The 17,327-nt window shown below is 42.7% G+C and overlaps 1 protein-coding gene across 2 annotated transcripts in view; it reads left to right on the top strand.

Moving 5' to 3' along the window:
* kcnab1b (potassium voltage-gated channel subfamily A regulatory beta subunit 1b) overlaps window positions 1-17,327 on the top strand; it is a gene marked incomplete at its 5' end in the record, with an annotated part of 54,148 nt that overhangs the window by 20,538 nt on the left and 16,283 nt on the right. For both annotated transcript variants that reach the window (XM_082173629.1, XM_082173628.1), the window contains 5 exons: window positions 686-723; window positions 7,465-7,544; window positions 8,467-8,511; window positions 8,626-8,670; window positions 9,087-9,130. In XM_082173629.1, the coding sequence (XP_082029755.1) occupies window positions 686-723; window positions 7,465-7,544; window positions 8,467-8,511; window positions 8,626-8,670; window positions 9,087-9,130 (252 nt within the window). The remainder of the gene's footprint in view (window positions 1-685; window positions 724-7,464; window positions 7,545-8,466; window positions 8,512-8,625; window positions 8,671-9,086; window positions 9,131-17,327) is intronic.

Here is a 17,327-nt window from a genome sequence, read left to right on the forward strand (position 1 = left end):
TGGCCTTGTTTTCTTACATTCTTCTTTAACTTGTATTATTACTGTAAAACATTCAGATTCAGGTCTGTGTTTCCTTCTAATATGTTTGAAGGTTTCAGTGACAGGCACCAGACCAAATAAATTCAACTCTGCGTGAAATACATTTACATTTATTCATTTTGCAGACGCTTTTATACAAAGCGACTTACAAATGAGGAATACAGCAAGCGATTCATCGTGAAAAGGCAAACAAGCAGAAGAGTAGAGAAGAAGTGCTCAAAATACAAAGTTTCAGACATTGCTTAGAGTAGCATAAACTAGAAAAGGGAGGGATTAAAGGAAAGTGAAAGATAGATTTTTTTTTTAATGATGAGGTTAAGTGCTCACTGAAAAGATGATGAGTTTTCAGCTGTCTTTTGAATGTTGTCAGGGATTCTGCATTCTGGATGAAGTCGGGAAGATCATTCCAGCAAGGAACAGTGAACGAAAATGTTCTGGAGAGTGATTCTGTGCCTCTCTGTGATGGTACCATGAGCCATCGCTCATTTACCGATCGTAGGGATGTGGATGAGCGACGGCATCACACAGAGGGACAAGATCACTAATAATAATAAACTAATTCACTGGATAACTCTGACTCACACTACCTCCCTCCCTCCCTCCCTCCCTCCCTCTCTTTCTTTCAATTTCTTTCTCTCTTTCTCAGGCACATGGGTGACATTCGGGGGGCAGATTTCAGATGAGGTGAGTATTTCAATTTTTATATTTTTATATTCATAACCAGAAAGTAAACTTTATTTTTTTTCCAATACATTTTCAACAGCTATTAATCTATAGATAAAACACTATATTTACTCTTAATACATAATTATGTAACCTAATATAATAGGGGGCTGAATCATCTGTTTTCACCCATAATTCCCACTTCTAAATCCACTTTAGCCATAAACACAAATTGGGTAGAGTTAGCCGAGATAAGCATGTTTTGTGTTGACAGTCTTGGCAGAGAGGAAGGCTCGTAGACACATCATGCTGTGGTCTTCCTCATTATTCAAACAATAACATCATTCTGCCAGTGTCCCTTTCTGACACTCACCCAAGGCAAATGCACATAAATACTAGCGGTTCATAATAAAAGTCCCTGTGGCAACAACTTCCACGACAAGCCTGTCTCTCCCCAGAGGCGGAGTCTCCTCTTTTGTCCAGTCATCCCTCTTGTCCAATCAAATTACGCGAGATGCGGATGTCCCAGTTCGGTACCCTTCTCCACATGTCATAAGTCATCTCATCAGCAGTTGAACAGACGGTTTTCCCTTATCGGCCTGCTAATATACAACTACGCTGACAGAACGGATCTTTGTCACTCATGCTGGCTGACAGCTCTCCATCAAAGACAGCAAGAGAGAGAGAGAGGCTGATGGATTGTAGAGGTTTTAACCATCATTTCAACTGTTCTTTCATCAGAAGATCAAACTCTGACATGAAGATCATTGTATCATTGCAGCAGTTACACAAGAAAAACAGATGCTCTGGTCCAAAACCTATTATAGGGGTGGTCACACTACACATTTTGTTCCATTGACTTCCATTCATACACATGCAAATGCATCAGATCGGAAACGCAAGCTCATGCAAAAGGTTTTGCATTTCACTTCGTTCCGAAGTTCAAGTTTGGTGAACACTGAACTGCGAATATAGAAGATCGATATGTCATTGCATGACCACTTGGCTGAATAAAAAGAACACATATTTTTGCAGTAAAGTCGAGTAGATTGTATATTTTTACATTTTGATGGTATTACTATTTGTTATGTTGAATTCATGTTTATAAAAAAAGATGCTGCAGAGTGTGAATTCGTATCACGACAGTGTCCATTGAAATCTGATGAAGGACCTTCGCCTGGACCCGATGACAACGCAGTGCTGAAGTGCCAACTAGTCTCTCCTTATGGAGGATCCCTTTACCACTCTACAGATAAAGCGTTGTCGGGAAAATTCGTTTTGCGTACCTACCCCGAAGTGACAAAATAAAATAATATTCTGTTTCAAAATTTATAAGGAAAGACCAATACTTTGTTTAGGCTTGGTTTGTAGGGAATTACCAGAGGTGGGAGTAAGTCACACATGTGCAAGTCACAAGCAAGTCTCAAGTCTTAACCTTCAAGTCTCAAGCAAGTCCAAGTCAATTTTGTGAAAAGCAAGTCAAGTCAAGTCAAGTCACTGCTTTATGTCAAGCAAGTCAAGTCAAGTCGTAGCTTGGGTCACAAGTCACTGGCAAGTCATACAAACGTTTGATGATTTCACTGAATTTATATATTAAAATAAGTTAAAACTACAGAAGTTGTGGACTATGGTTTTATTTGCAAATTTTTTTTTTTAAATATGCATTTCCACAACCAGCTGAGTGGTTACTACAATCAAAATCTAAAAAATAAATACAATTTCAAACTACATAGCCTAAAATGTAAATGTAACTGAAATTAGGCCAACATTAAAGCATGAAAAAATAAATATGCCTCAAACATTGCAGAAGACCATTAAAAGGTATTAAACAATTCACAATTCAAGTATAATGGTTCCTATGCCACCAAATGGCATTCTTCAAACTGGCATCCCCTTTATACAAGTTATATATTTTTAATTATGAAGTTAAAACCGCCAATAGGTGGCGCCAAATCACCGTCTTAATGTACGAGTCATAGAAGCATTCATTCAACTGATTCGTTCAAAACGGCAGATTCGTTCTGGAACTAAGCAACTAGGTCACTTAATCACAAATACGCATAACTCTTTCTGTGGCTTGTTTGGAACTATTGTCATTGGAGAAATAGAGCAAAAACAGAGAATATTGGGAATATTATGTCTAAAATGTCACATCACAATATTCACTCTTTGTTTACTTAACTGTTTTATAAAATCATTATCACATTTGCAATCGCGCCAAAATTCTGGAAATATGTTTTAATATCTTAAGTTATAATTATAAAAATAACTCATACTAGGGCATTTTTTCCACCACATTTAGAATTTTGGGTGCATATTAATTCTGCTGCCATTTTGCCCCCAACCCCCTGATAACATCTAACCCTGCTTTAAGAGAAACATAAAACACGACAAAACATTAACAGTTTTCTATGTTGTTTTTTGTCATTGGAAAGAACGACATATTTGGCTTTAAAGCATGATTTGAAAGAAATGTGGCAAATGTTTTACAAAACATGCCATCATTAATTATCATTTGAATATTGACAACATTAAGCTACATTTGAAAACATAATTGTGTATAAAGAGGCATGCTGTTTTGACCAATATTCTCTCTAGATTTAAAGATAGTCAAATTAACTATAACAAACAGGTTAAACAAGCCATAACTTACTTTTAGACGTGGTGAATGAAGTTCGACTGTTCGAGGTTGTGATGGTCGTCTATGCGCAGGGCCGCGGGAAGAGGTTTTAGGTTGGGGGTGCTGATTTTTTTTTTTTGGGGGGGTGGGGGGGGGGGGGGTGGAATAGGGGCGTCACCACTTTTGAATAAGAAACAATATCAAGACTATAAAACTCCTCAAAAAACGCGCACACACTCAAACCTGACTGCACATCACATTTTTGACTTTATTGATTCTGCTTTTATTCCGGAGTCCCTTTTATTTTATTGCTCCGGAGTCGCATATCAGTCACAAAATGCGCCACGGGGAAGAAAAAAACATCTATAGCCTAAATCGCACTGGACTAAGTCGCATTTTTTTAGAAATTTATTTCACAAAAAATAAATAAAAAAATGTTACAGACAGTTCTCCGTTACGGACGTGAGCGCTCTAAAGCGGCACTAAAATAATGTTTTAAAACTTTCACAGAGACCTCAAACTGAAAGCACAAAGCCTGTCTTTAAACGAATTTCGTTTTGTATTAATTGTATCTTAATTTTAATCGATGTTTCATCAACAAATTGTCTGGATTTAATAAGAAGTAGCCTAAATATAGGCTATTAGAAAATAAATAATCAGGATACGGAGGAGCTGGCGAACCTGGAGCTCGTCTCATAAATGAAACTCAGCGTAGGCCTATAAGGTAGCCTATTGCCTCACAGACCTGAGACATATAGATAGCTTGAAATGTCTACTTTTAAGCAGAACAATTCAAAACGAAAGAAAACAGACTGCGCTGCTTATGTAATTCGTATGAAATGTGCATTTCTCTCTGATCGCGAGTCGTCAACTTCATCTGTCTAGCCGACACTGACATAAAAAATAACTGTTTCATTAGTAAACAATTAAAATGTCTCCTGCTATATTTTACATATTTGCCTTTTCCTTACAAAACACTGACAGTGGGGTTTTTGACGTTTTTTTTTTTTTGAGCAGCTGCGGACAAATTCTTTCGACACACACACACACACACACACACACACACACACACACACACACACACACACACACACACACACAATATTAACACTCTGCGCTTATGTTTTAAAAAGATAATTTAACATATAAATAACAATTTTTAAATAGCCCACTTAAAGTGTTTAATACAAATAAATGACTAAATGCTAAAAAATTATACATTTTAATGAACAAACATATGCGTTGCATTTACAATTCTGTGAAAACAGGGGGTGCTGCAGCACCCCCAGCACCCCCACTTCCCGCGGCCCTGTCTATGCGTACAGCAAATCTTCTTGTATGAATATGGTCAATTTCTAGTGTTTATATCCAAAGAGAAACGATGCTGGGAGATGTTTTAGTATTTAGCGCGCTGCCGCGCTCACCGTGATGTATGTTTTTCCTGTGCTTGTGCAGCGTCACGCAATCGCGCAGAATCTGATGACGTCAATGGTTCCGTTGCTTTCATTTTGTTCATCAATTGATGTTGCGATGATTTATATAAAAATGTATATCAAGTCATTCTCGAGTCATACAGTTCAAGTCAAGTCAAGTCTCGAGTCATTGGATCTCAAGTCAAAGTCAAGTCGAGTCATTTTCTTAATTTAGTCAAGCAAGTCTCAAGTCCTTAAATTTGCGACTCGAGTCTGACTCGAGTCAAGTCATGTGACTCGAGTCCCCCATCTCTGGGAATTACAAACCTGCGCACATATATTCAAACGCACATAACTATAGAACCAATTCTTAATGCGCATGTGAACGCCATCAGCGTTTATCACAGGTTTGCGTTTAAAGTCTGCGTAGAGAGAATGGTGTCGTCTAATCGGCCCCTAATTTAATAACAAATGATCGTTGCGACGGAAGCGAATCAATCAAAACTAACTTTAGCTGGAAAATAACTTTATTAAAGAAGCGCTATAAAGCCAAAACAATCTCTGTTACCTTAAATTATACGTTTATCTCTGTAAAGCTGCTTTGAAACAATCTACATTGTTAAAAGCGCTATATAAATGAAGATGACTTGACTTGAATTGAAATTCCTTGTGCTCAAAGTCTAGTGTGACCGTGACTTAACTGGCTGTTAACGCTGAAACGTGCTAGACGGATGTCTTTGACCGTTGCGTTCACATCTTGCGTGTTCAGCGTCTCATCGATGACGCAGTGTTCTAAAAACTCGGTTCTCAAGTTAAAAGAAGTTTAACTTTTAAAAAATGCATCTCAAGTCTTTGCGTTTTTCACATTCCACTGCCTGCATCTCACTTCAAATACAAAACAAAAACAAAAGGCCTCAAGACACATTTTTTTAGTCTAACTTATTTTAATATGAACACTACAGGCCCTATCATACACCCGGCGCAATGCAGCATCAGGCGTGACGCAAGTGTTTTCTTGCTAGTTTCAGCCCGACGCAGTTATCATTTTCACGTCCTGTGCCATGTTGTGCCAACTGTTCGTCCATGAGCGAGCCTCACATAATATGAGCCTATAGGCGGTGAACAACGCACGTACACTGCTTATTACACACAAAGGGACGCGCAGCAGCACACAAACATGCGAAATATTAAAAATAAAAGGATTACAATGTAAAAGATTATTATTGTGTACATAAAGTTATGGTGGAATCCGTCTTGTCCTGTAGATGGCGCTTTAACCTTCCCCATCGTTTCCCATCGTTAAACTAGCAAAAGTGGATTCGGACACGCACTTAGTGCACTTGCGCTGAGCGCTTTAGACCATGAGCTTAGATTGTTAAAATAGGGCCCAATGACTTGTGTAAGACGCTGCAAATGACGCTAGCACAATGGTCAAAGACATCCGTCTAGTGCGTGTTTACATAAAAAAAAAAACATGAAAAAGTAGTGCAGTGAAGTGCAAAAACACAACGCAGGGAAGTGGAATGGAAAAAAAAACACTTTTTAAAAAAAAGTTGATTTTAAAGCTTATCTTAACTTGAGCACTGTATTTTTAGAACACTATGTCACTAACACTATGCCCAACGCTAGAGCTGAGACATTTTTTTTATTTGATCTTATATTAAATTGAGCATTGCGTATTTAGAATGCTGTGCCATGCGCAAGACGCTGCAAAATATTCAAGCTCTTTTGTCAAACGCATCCATCTAGCACCTGTTTACATAGAACAACAATGAAAAAACAGTGCAATGGATGCAATGCAATGCAGTCGCAATCGTTTCAAATTAGTAATGATGACTTGTGTGTGTAATAGCTTGTGCTTTGAAATCTTGAAGATAGTTGTGACATTGCAGTGCAGTTTAATTTATCACACCCTACGTCACGACTAGCTGTTGTCTTACTATTTATAAAATGATGAGCACAATTTTTTAAAGGATACATTTACCAAGCATCCATGCATAATAATAATCTTGTGTTAATATGCACATGAATGCCACTCTGTTCATCTGCCTGAAAATCTGTCCGTAAAGACATGCATTATTTTTTCAGCATTATGTGACAAACAATGTGAGGTGTTCGGAATGAAAACACTGTCAGATGCTGTTAATTCTAGTGCAATATCACATATTCCTATATACATAGTGACAAGCAGGCATTAAATGCCAGGATGGAGGCAAGTGCTTGGAAGGGAGGGGTTGAAAAATAACAGTGCTCGGTGAAATCAGCCGAAGAGGAACATCTTTCACGGACAGAGCAAGCTATTGCGTTTTGATGAAAGATTACAAAGATAAATGGTTTTCTTTTGAATAACATGCATTTTGTGATCCTGTTCTGCCCCTCTCTCTCCATCATTGCCTATCCTAACTGCACTGTCCATATGAATAAAAGTGGCAAATATATTCTACATAGGTTTAACACAATATGTAAAAAAAATTTAATAAAAAAAAATCAGCCCTGAATTCGGTTAAGTGTGAGGGACATGAATGTTATAAAAGTGCTTCACATGGCAGTGAGTCATGTGAAGAGGATTAAGCAATGCAGTTTTCAGAAAGGTGAGCGTTCAATTATCTGTTTCACACACTTCTCAGCTCTCTGCATTGAGGATTGACAGCTGAGTGCTTTCTGAGTGATATACTGTGCGTGCGTGCGTGCGTACGTGTGTGTGTGTGTGTGTGTGTGTGTGTTTTGCAGGTGGCAGAGCAGCTGATGACTATAGCCTATGAAAACGGGGTCAACCTCTTTGACACTGCAGAGGTCTACTCAGCTGGGAAGTAAGTTTGGCTGAATTCATCTGGACATCTTACCTTTTCATACCATCTAACTATTCTAAATATTATTGCATACTATAAAGCCTATTTAATAGATAGAATGGGAATTGGGATTCAGCAGATATAATAGTCCAGCCTGTAAACTTCATATCCAAACTTCCATCTTGCCAGCTGTTTTATCTAAACCTGTTAGAAGATGCAGAAGGGAATTCACTATGACTGAAATTCACCCACTGATCGCATCATTTCTGTACATATTGTCTGCACTGATGCTTTGATGCTTTTGCATCAAATTCACTAAAAGAATTATGCATTCAGGCTGTGACGCAAACAGCCACAAATTTAGTATTGAATGCAATTTACATGGGGCAATTCTCTGGTTTGCAGGCCGGTTCTGAGTGCTAAGTAGTGCAGGATACAACAAACTATAGGAACCATATATCTATACAGTGTCACTCCACCACTGTGATCAGGCAACTACATTGACTATATTTAAAATGGCAAAAGTCTGGATATGTGCCTGGCTGTAATGCTTTAGAGCATCATTTGATAAATGACTGTTGCCATAATCACTATAAAAGTACACTTACATTAATTTTGAATAAGCTTAAATTTCCTCCAGATTTCCGCGGACAGTAACCATAGCTCAACGTTAACTGTGTGTCAGGCAAATAGCGCTGACGTTTGTGAAAGATGCAAATTCTATAATGAAACTGCATACAAAGGAGGTGTGTTTGCCCTGAAAAGAATGACAGTAACTTTGTTTAAATATGCATAGCACAGTGCTATAGTGGCTGTTTAGTGAATTCACTAAACAAAAATGGCCTTTTTAAAAAAAAGCTTTACAAATCTTTTTTTGTTTTGTTTAGTATTTTTTCTATTTAAATATTATTACAAAGTACTCAAAATGTGTCTTTCTTCACAGGGCTGAAATAATCCTAGGAAACATTATCAAGAAGAAGTGTTGGAGGTATTTATCTTAGTTTTCTCATTTTATTTATTTAAGGGAGATCCCACTGATCAATTTCATTGAGAAATGTATAAAACTTCACACATAATCCATAATCTGTCTGTGTGTGTACAGGAGATCCAGTCTGGTCATCACTACTAAACTGTACTGGGGAGGAAAGTAAGTATTAGTGGAGTGAATACACCTACCTATCTATCTATCTATCTATCTATCTATCTATCTATCTATCTATCTATCTATCTATCTATCTATCTATCTGTCTATCTGTCTTTCTGTCTTTCTATCTATCTATCTATCTATCTATCTATCTATCTATCTATCTATCTATCTATCTATCTATCTATCTGTCTATCTGTCTGTCTGTCTGTCTGTCTGTCTGTCTGTCTGTCTGTCTGTCTGTCTACTCTATTTTATTAGTAATAACTATACCCTTATTTTCTCCTTAAAATTTAGGCATTTGTCTTTCTTTCTTTCTTTCTTTCTTTCTTTCTTTCTTTCTTTCTTTCTTTCTTTCTTTCTTTCTTTCTTTCTTTCTTTCTTTCTTTCTTTCTTTCTTTCTTTCTTTCTTTCTCTAGGGCAGAGACAGAGCGTGGGCTCTCGAGGAAGCACATTATTGAAGGTAGATATTCTTCTTTCTTCTAATCCCCCTGTTGTTTGTAATTGACCTGAACCTTTTTTCTTCTTTTCTTTCTCATTGCCTCCTCCTTTATTGATTTTTTTTTCTCCTTCGCTGCAGTGTGTGGCCTTGTTCCTAATAAAAGCTCAGCACCCACACCAAAATTCATTCTTAAACAGTGTGAGATTCTCTCTCTCTCTCTCTCTCTCTCTCTCTCTCTGAATCTTTCAAGGTAATGATTCAAATACAGTATGTATACACAGAAACTATTCGCCTTCTACTTTTATTACACTTCCAAATATAATTTTCATAATCATATGATTGTCCTGTTTTCTAGTAAAATGTCTAAACTGTAATCTTTAAAACAAGATACATTGAAATGAGAATCAGAGTAAGACTTATTTATTTGTTTGTTTATGTTTTTCTTACACCCCCCAAATTTAATTATAAATTAAAAAAAAATTATATTATTTTAAATATATTTAGATATTTCTTCAGGAAACAATACCAAAAGGCTGAATAAAACGAAAAATTATAATTGATTTAAAAAAATAAAAATTATTGATCACATACAGATTTAGCTGCAGTTTGTTACCTTTTTAAAACCTTTTAAGGCTTTTCATTTATTTTGTAATTTAATTTTAATTTTCTCATAATCGACAGCATGTAATTATGTGAAGTGTTTGAGATCGTAAGCTTTATTTGAGTGCCTGATTAAGAGTGGAAATCTACATGGAATAATATTCTGATTTATCTCTGCTCTATTACTGTATTCCTATGAGACGGAGGCGGACCACTGATTTTATGAGAGTTTAATATCTATAATGTCATTTCTGTATCACTTTCAGATTGAGAAAACTCATTGTTTGTATTTCATGAAACTAATTGAATCGTTCGCATACTTCGCTCATCCCCAGTTATTTTTATCACTCTAGCTTGTGTGTAGTTTTCCTTCCTGGCTCTCGTCTCTCTCTCTCTCGTCCTCGTTAGCTCGTGTTTGTTTGACATTGTTTGTGGGCTAGAAAGGAACGTCTGTTTATCCTTTAAAAAGCTCCCCGCTAAGAATATCTCCTCCACAAACTCAGAGAATTGTGACTGATTATAGCCGTGGCGGATGCGAGGGCGCACTCGGTGAGCAAGGGGCAGATTAATGAGTCTGAGATTGGCTGGATTACAGTGTTTTTATGATGAATGAGTGTGCGGTTTATCTGTCAGATTAATTTCTGTATGGCAGAGTAATCACGTCAGCGTCTGATCACCTGAAAGCTCTCTGACTTTGTTTCAACACACCTGGTGTTTTGCTCTCTCTATTTCTCTCTCAGCCAAGATTTATTGGCATGACTGTAAAGCATCACAGTTTTGCCAATGCTTTACTTTCACAGTACTTACACATAGGTGTATAAAAGAAGAAAATCTTATTTAAAAGAAAAGCTAAAATGGAACTAAGCATAAATGTGTTCGGAGGTGGAGTGACCCCAAAAAGTATTTGGACACTTAAACAGCGCTCAAAAACGCTTGAATGCCATTGCATTAAATGTCAAACCAACCATTTATTTAAAGAAGGACAGTTCAAGAACACTTTTCATGCAAAACATTTCACAGAGCAGATGTTTGTGAGGTTCTAAATGGAAAAACAAGAGATATAAGATGGGTTTTTTAAAAAGAAATTAATAATAAAATTATCAAAAGTGACAGTAAGGACATTTATAATGTTACAAAAGATTTCTATATCAAATAAATACTGTTCTTTTTGACTCTATATTCATTAAAGAATCCGAAGAAGAAGAAAAAAATAGAATATTTTTAAAAGTAAAAAATGTTTAGCAAAACATTTTATGTATTGTAATGATGTAGTGATGCTGAAAAATAATAAATAAATAAATTGCATTTAAATATAAAATATACAGATATAAATTAGAAAAGAAAACAGTTCATTTAAATTGTAATACTATTTCATAATATTGCTGTTTTTTCTGAGTTTATCAAATAAATGCAGCCTAAGTAAGCATAAGAGACTTCTTTAAAAACATAAAGAAATCTTACTGACCCCAAACTTTTGGTAATGGTAATGTACATAATTGTCTATAGTGTTATGTGACATTAATTTTAAGTGTGCCCAATGTGTCTTTTCGGGGGCCACTGGTCAATAAATAGGAATGAAACCATTTATTTTGGTCAATATGATTGACCTATGATAATTATTTTTGTGTTCCCGAATTTTATACCAATAAATATGCAATATTTGTATGACTGATCACTAATATAATGTCCAATATTATACATCTGTTAGGGTTGTGTTCAAAACAGTGTTCAAAGTTACTAGCTTCTTTAATCTTGACAAGCTTCCAAGTTTGAAATAAGCCCTAGAATTATTTACTTCAGGTATCACCCTTATAAGAATAATCTCGATCATTTTAAACCTAATATTGGACGATACCAAAATGGTCACTGATATAACCCTAGTCTATAAATATACACAAACGTACTCGGTTACTAACGTAACCTCGGTTCTCTCTAGAAGAGGGAACGAGTACTGCGTAAGATATCTTACGCTAGGGGAAAATCCTTTTCCGCGAGATATTGAAGCCAAAAATTATCCTTAATTTTGTAATAATGCAAAACGCGTTGCAGCAGCAATGCAGACATAGGCGAGACAGCTCGCGCGCCTATTGGCTGCTCTGCGGCAACTGCAGCAGCCTATCGAGCGAGGCCCGGCGTGACGTCAGACCCAATCAGGGCACTTCGCGCCCGCTGCGTCACGTCCCGCCGAAATGGGCGTGGTCTAGGCCTATAAATATCGCTCGCAGGCAGCTATTATCTGGTTTTTCATCATCGAAGCAACCAGAGCGTGTGCATGCACGGCAAGATACGCAGTACTCGTTCCCTCTTCTAGAGAGAACCGAGGTTACGTTAGTAACCGAGTACGTTCTCTTACGAGAGGTCTCTCGTACTGCGTAAGATATCTTACGCTAGGGGACCCAATGTAAAACGCCGTGCATGCTGAGATCTGACACCAAAGACCCAAGGGCGAAAGCCCGGGGTACATATAGTGCACAATCACTCAGTGAACTCACAGAGAGTCCGGGAAGAAGGAGGGGTGCAGCCTCACTTTTCCACATAAAGTAGCGTCGAAGGGACGCAAATTTCATCATACAGACAGGGCGGGGTACGGCCTGAACTGATGGGAAAAAATGTGGGTCTTACACAGTTTGCCCAGCTTTAAACTGTCGAAAAATGAGCTGTGCTCAGTAAACGCAGCATTCTGAGCTGAACGCATCAGGTCAGATAATACTGGTAGTTTAGACCGACAGCAGCCTGGCCTGCAGGGCGGGAACCTCTAGGTTATAAAACCTTATAAATGTAGACGGGGAGGCCCAGCCTGCCGCCATACAAATATCTTGCAAGGCAATCCCACTTGACCAAGCCCACGAAGAGGCCATGCCTCTTGTGGAATGCGCTCTGACACCCAAAGGGCACTGCATGCCCTTGGAGGCGTATGCCAGCGCTATAGCATCAACTATCCATCTGGATAGGCTCTGTTTCGACGCGGCTAGTCCCTTAGAACGTCCGCTAAACGAAACAAAGAGCTGTTCCGTCTGTCTGAAAACAGACGAGCGAGACACATAAGCTCGTAATTCCCTGACTGGGCAAAGGAGGCTCGCGTCTCTTTCCTCATCAGGGACCGGTAGGGCTGACAGAGAGATAATCTGCGCCCTAAACGGTGTGTTGAGGGATTTTGGAACATAACCGTGCTTAGGTTTGAGTATAACTTTTGAGTCATTGGGCCCAAACTCCATGCACGCCGCGCTCACAGAGAGCGCGTGCAGATCCCCTATGCGCTTCACCGAAGTGAGAGCCAGCAAAAACACCGTTTTGAAAGACAGGTGTTTCAAATCGATTGACTGTAAAGGCTCAAATGGCGCACCTTTCATGGCTTCCAGAACCGTAGAAAGGTCCCATACGGGGACTGAGGGAGGTCTGGGAGGATTCAGTCTCTTAGCTCCTTTAAGGAAGCGGATGACTAAATCGTTCCTTCCTATTGACTGACCAAGCGTTGTTTCTGAGAACGCTGCTATAGCTGCCACATAAACTTTGAGCGTGGAGGGGGCCCTGCCCCCATCCAACAGCTCTTGTAGGAAGGAAAGCACCTCCGTCACATCACAATTTGTGGGTGACACACCACGGGCTGTGCACCAGCCCGAAAACACTGACCATTTCGAAGAATAGAGTCGTCTTGTAGACGGAGCTCTAGCCTGCGTGATCGTGTTTAATACTCCTTTAGGGAGTCCAACATGTACCCGTTGATGGCCCAGACATGAAGGGACCATAGATCCGGGTGAGGATGCCAGATCGAGCCGCGGGCCTGTGAGAGGAGATCTCTCCTCACTGGTACTGGCCACGGGGCAGTACTTGCTAACTGCATCACGGCTGGGAACCAAGGTTGGTTTTTCCAGAACGGTGCTACCAGCAGTACTGAGCATCCTTCTTCCCTGATCCGTTCTATCACCTGAGGCAGGAGAGAGACGGGGGGAAAAGCATAGAGCGGGCGGCGGGGCCACACATGGGACAGCGCGCTCCTGCTCTTGGAGAAAAATTCTTGACAGTGAGCGTTTTCTTGAGACGCAAACAGGTCCACTTCCGCTCTGCCGAATTTCTTCCACAGCAGTTGGACTGTCTGTGGGTGTAGGGACCATTCGCCTGCCGGAACATTGTTCCTGGACAGTCTGTCTGGTCCTATATTCATGATCCCTGGCACGTGCGCTGCTCTGAGCGAGCGCAGGTTGCACTGAGCCCATACCAGGAGGCGTTCTGCCAGCCTGTACAGTTTCTCGGATCTGATGCCGCCCTGGCGATTTATGTAGGATACCACAGACATGTTGTCCGAACGGACCAAGACGTGGTGACCTTTTATTTGGGGACAATTCGAGGCAGTTTATGTGCAGGAGCTTCTCCCGTTCTGACCACTGGCCGAAGAACGGTCTGCCCTCGAGCAGCGCTCCCCATCCCGAGGTGGACGCGTCCGTGGACACCACTTTCACCCTCGAGGAAGTCCCCAGGCTTACACCTGATTGGTACCAGTCGTTCGCTTTCCAGGGTTTCAGAGCTGTAACGCATTTCTGATTGACCCTGAGGCGAAGCAAACCGGGTGCCCACGCTTTGCGTGGGACTCGCGCTTTCAGCCAAAACTGCAGCGGGCGCATGCGGAGCAGACCCAGCTGGAGTACTGACGATGCTGAGGCCATGAGACCTAGCATCTTCTGAAATCTTTTGAGCGGGACAGACGCGCCGCAGCGAAAAGAGTTCGCTGTGCGTCGAATGTCTACCGCGCGCTGTTGTGATAGTCGCGCTATCATGGATAGTGAGTCCAGTTCTGTGCCCAGGAAAGATATTTTCTGACTGGGTGACAGGGAGCTCTTCGCCCAATTGACACTCAGACCCAAATCCTCGAGGTGATCGAGTAAAATGGTCGTGTGTTCTATGAGCACTGCGCGAGATTGCGCTAGAATCAGCCAATCGTCCAAATAATTCAGCACTCGCATGCCTCTCATTCTGAGGGGTGCGAGCGCCGCATCCATGCACTTCGTAAATGTACGGGGTGCTAGGGACAAACCGAACGGCAGGACTGTGTACTGATATGCCTGGCCCTCGAAGGCGAATCTCAAAAATCGCCTGTGACGTGACGCTATCTGTATTTGAAAATACGCGTCTTTCAGATCTATTGACACAAACCAATCTCCTTGGCGAATCTGCACAAGGATTTGCCTGGTCGTGAGCATCCTGAACTGTCGCTTCACAAGCACTTTGTTCAGTTGCCTTAGATCTAGTATGGGTCTGAGACCCCCGTCTTTTTTCGGTACCAGGAAGTATCTGCTGTATAGCCCTCCCTCGCTCTGATCTTGAGAGAGAGGTTCTATGGCCCCTTTTCTCAATAGTTTCGTCACTTCGGCTCGAAGTAGATGTGCTACTTCTGTTTTTACCGTGGTCTCGACGCGCGCCACATAGCGACGAGGGCGTCGGCGAAACTGCAGCGAATAGCCTCTTTTTATAATGTTCAGCACCCACTTCGAAACCCCGGGTAGCTTTGCCCATGCGTCTGCATGGATAGCTAGGGGTCGAATACGAAGCGCGCTCCGCTCGCCCAGCGATGGAGAAGCTTCTGTGTGCTGTAACACAAGCGTGTCGCTCGTGACATTTGAGGCATGGGGCGCGCTGATGACAGCGGGCAGATTGCCCGCGCTCGACTCCTCTACGGTGGTTAACCGCGAGGGGGAGGGCTGGGCGGTTCCCGTGGGAACTGTCATGTCTATGTGTGGATGTGGGCGCGGGACAGCGGGCACATTTATCACACCGAAAACATCGTTCGCTTGCGTGAAGCGAGTGCACGTTGGTTTCGTTTTTACAGAAACCGTGAGACATGCATAACGTGGTGTTAGTGGGCACTGGGTAGTGGGCACATTCACCATGTTTGAAGCGCAACCGACCTGAGTCGGTTTTATGTGCGCGAGCCCTGTGTGACAGGCTGTGCTTATGTGTAGGGATGGGCACTGGGCAGTGGGCATTCTTACTACACACGAAACACCATCGGCCGTGGCCGGGACACCAGAAAATACGCTCTTTTGGGGATTTATCTGGGTAGCCGTGAAAACGGCATTTGTGTGCAGGCAAGCGGGTGACAGAACCGACTTGTTGGCTGCAGAAAACACTGGAACAGTCACATTTTCTGGAACTGGACGAGCGAATAGCTTTGGTGTGAGTCCGGCCGCAGCGGGACTGGAACACCGTCGTTTTCCTAGCTGTGCTAGGACGACTTCGGGGCCTCGGGCTTCACCGTAACCTTAGGTCGCGAGCCGCGTCCTGCGGGGCGGCGACCGGATGAGCGGGAGCGCGGTCTCGCGCTTCTGGCCTGGCGGCGCTGTGAAGTGGAGGCAGTGGACGGTGGCTGTGGCTGTGAGCTCTGAGCAGACGGTTTCGCACGGCCTGCTGCAGAGCTGGTGCGCTTCGGGTGGAAGTGCTTCATAGCCTGAGACGCTTTCTGTACCTCTGCGAATCTCTCTGCGAAATCTTTGACGGAGGATCCGAAGAGGCCTGTGGCGGAAAGCGGGGCGTCGAGGAACGCGGTGCGCTCAGACTCGGCCATTTCCGAGAGCGTCAGCCATAGATGTCTCTCAGACACGGTGAGAGAAGCCATAGTCCGTCCAATGGCTTGCGCTGCGGACTTAGTAGCACGAAGAGCGAGGTCCGTGGCACTCCTTAAGTCCGGCACGCAGATCGCGTCAGGTCCTTCCTCATCCAGTTTACGGAGGAGATCGGCCTGGAAGATCTGGAGCATTGCCATGGTGTGCAACGCTGACGCAGCTTGCCAGGCGGCGGAGAAAGCGCGGTGGAGCAAGCTCAACGTCGTGCGGCAAGCTTTAGAGGGTAGGGCCGGCTTAGCGCGCCGTCCAGCGGAGGGCGGGCATAAGTGGGCCGCTATCGCCTCTTCAACCGGCGGCAGCGAGAGGTATCCTTTGTTCTTGGCATCGTCAACGGCGGAGAATGCCAAAGAAACAGCAGGACGCACTCTAGCAGAATAGGGGGCGCTCCAGGACTTGGCGACTTCTTCGTGTAACTCAGGAAGAAAAGGCGCCGGTCTGGACACAGGTGAAGCGCGCTCCCCAGGCAGGAAAAATCCATCCAGCCGGTTGTGAGCGGGCTGCTCAGGCGAAGACCACTCGAGGCCGAGGCTCGCCGCGGCCTGTGCGAGTACTCGCATGAGTTCCGTCTCGATGGAAGCTCTCTTGCCTGACGAAGTGCGGGCAGGGGGCGCGGGGTCCTCAGAGCCCGCCCAATCCTCACTGCCTGACGCCAGGATAGAGCAGGAATCATCCTCTCCCAGCAGGGCTTCCTCATCCGCGATATCAACGGAAGCGGCGGCAGACGGCGGCCGCTGTCCGTCAGGAAGCGAAACAGAAGAAGCCGGGGAAGCAAGCGGGCGAACCGGCGAGCTTTGGCGGCTGAGGGAGGGTTCCGGGGCCCGCTGGGCACGGCGCTTTTTACGGCGCGACGCCGCGGCGGGCGGGGGAGCAGTCTCGGTGAAGACGGCTAGGCGAGTCCTCAGAGTCGCCATTGCCATCAGCTCGCAGTGAGGGCATCCGCCGTCAGCGAGCGCGAGAGCTGCATGTTCCTCACCCAGGCAGGAAACGCAGATCACGTGGCGGTC

Source organism: Leuciscus leuciscus (genome assembly GCF_965113295.1).
Source record: "Leuciscus leuciscus genome assembly, chromosome: 6".
Classification (NCBI taxonomy): Eukaryota; Metazoa; Chordata; class Actinopteri; order Cypriniformes; family Leuciscidae; genus Leuciscus; species Leuciscus leuciscus.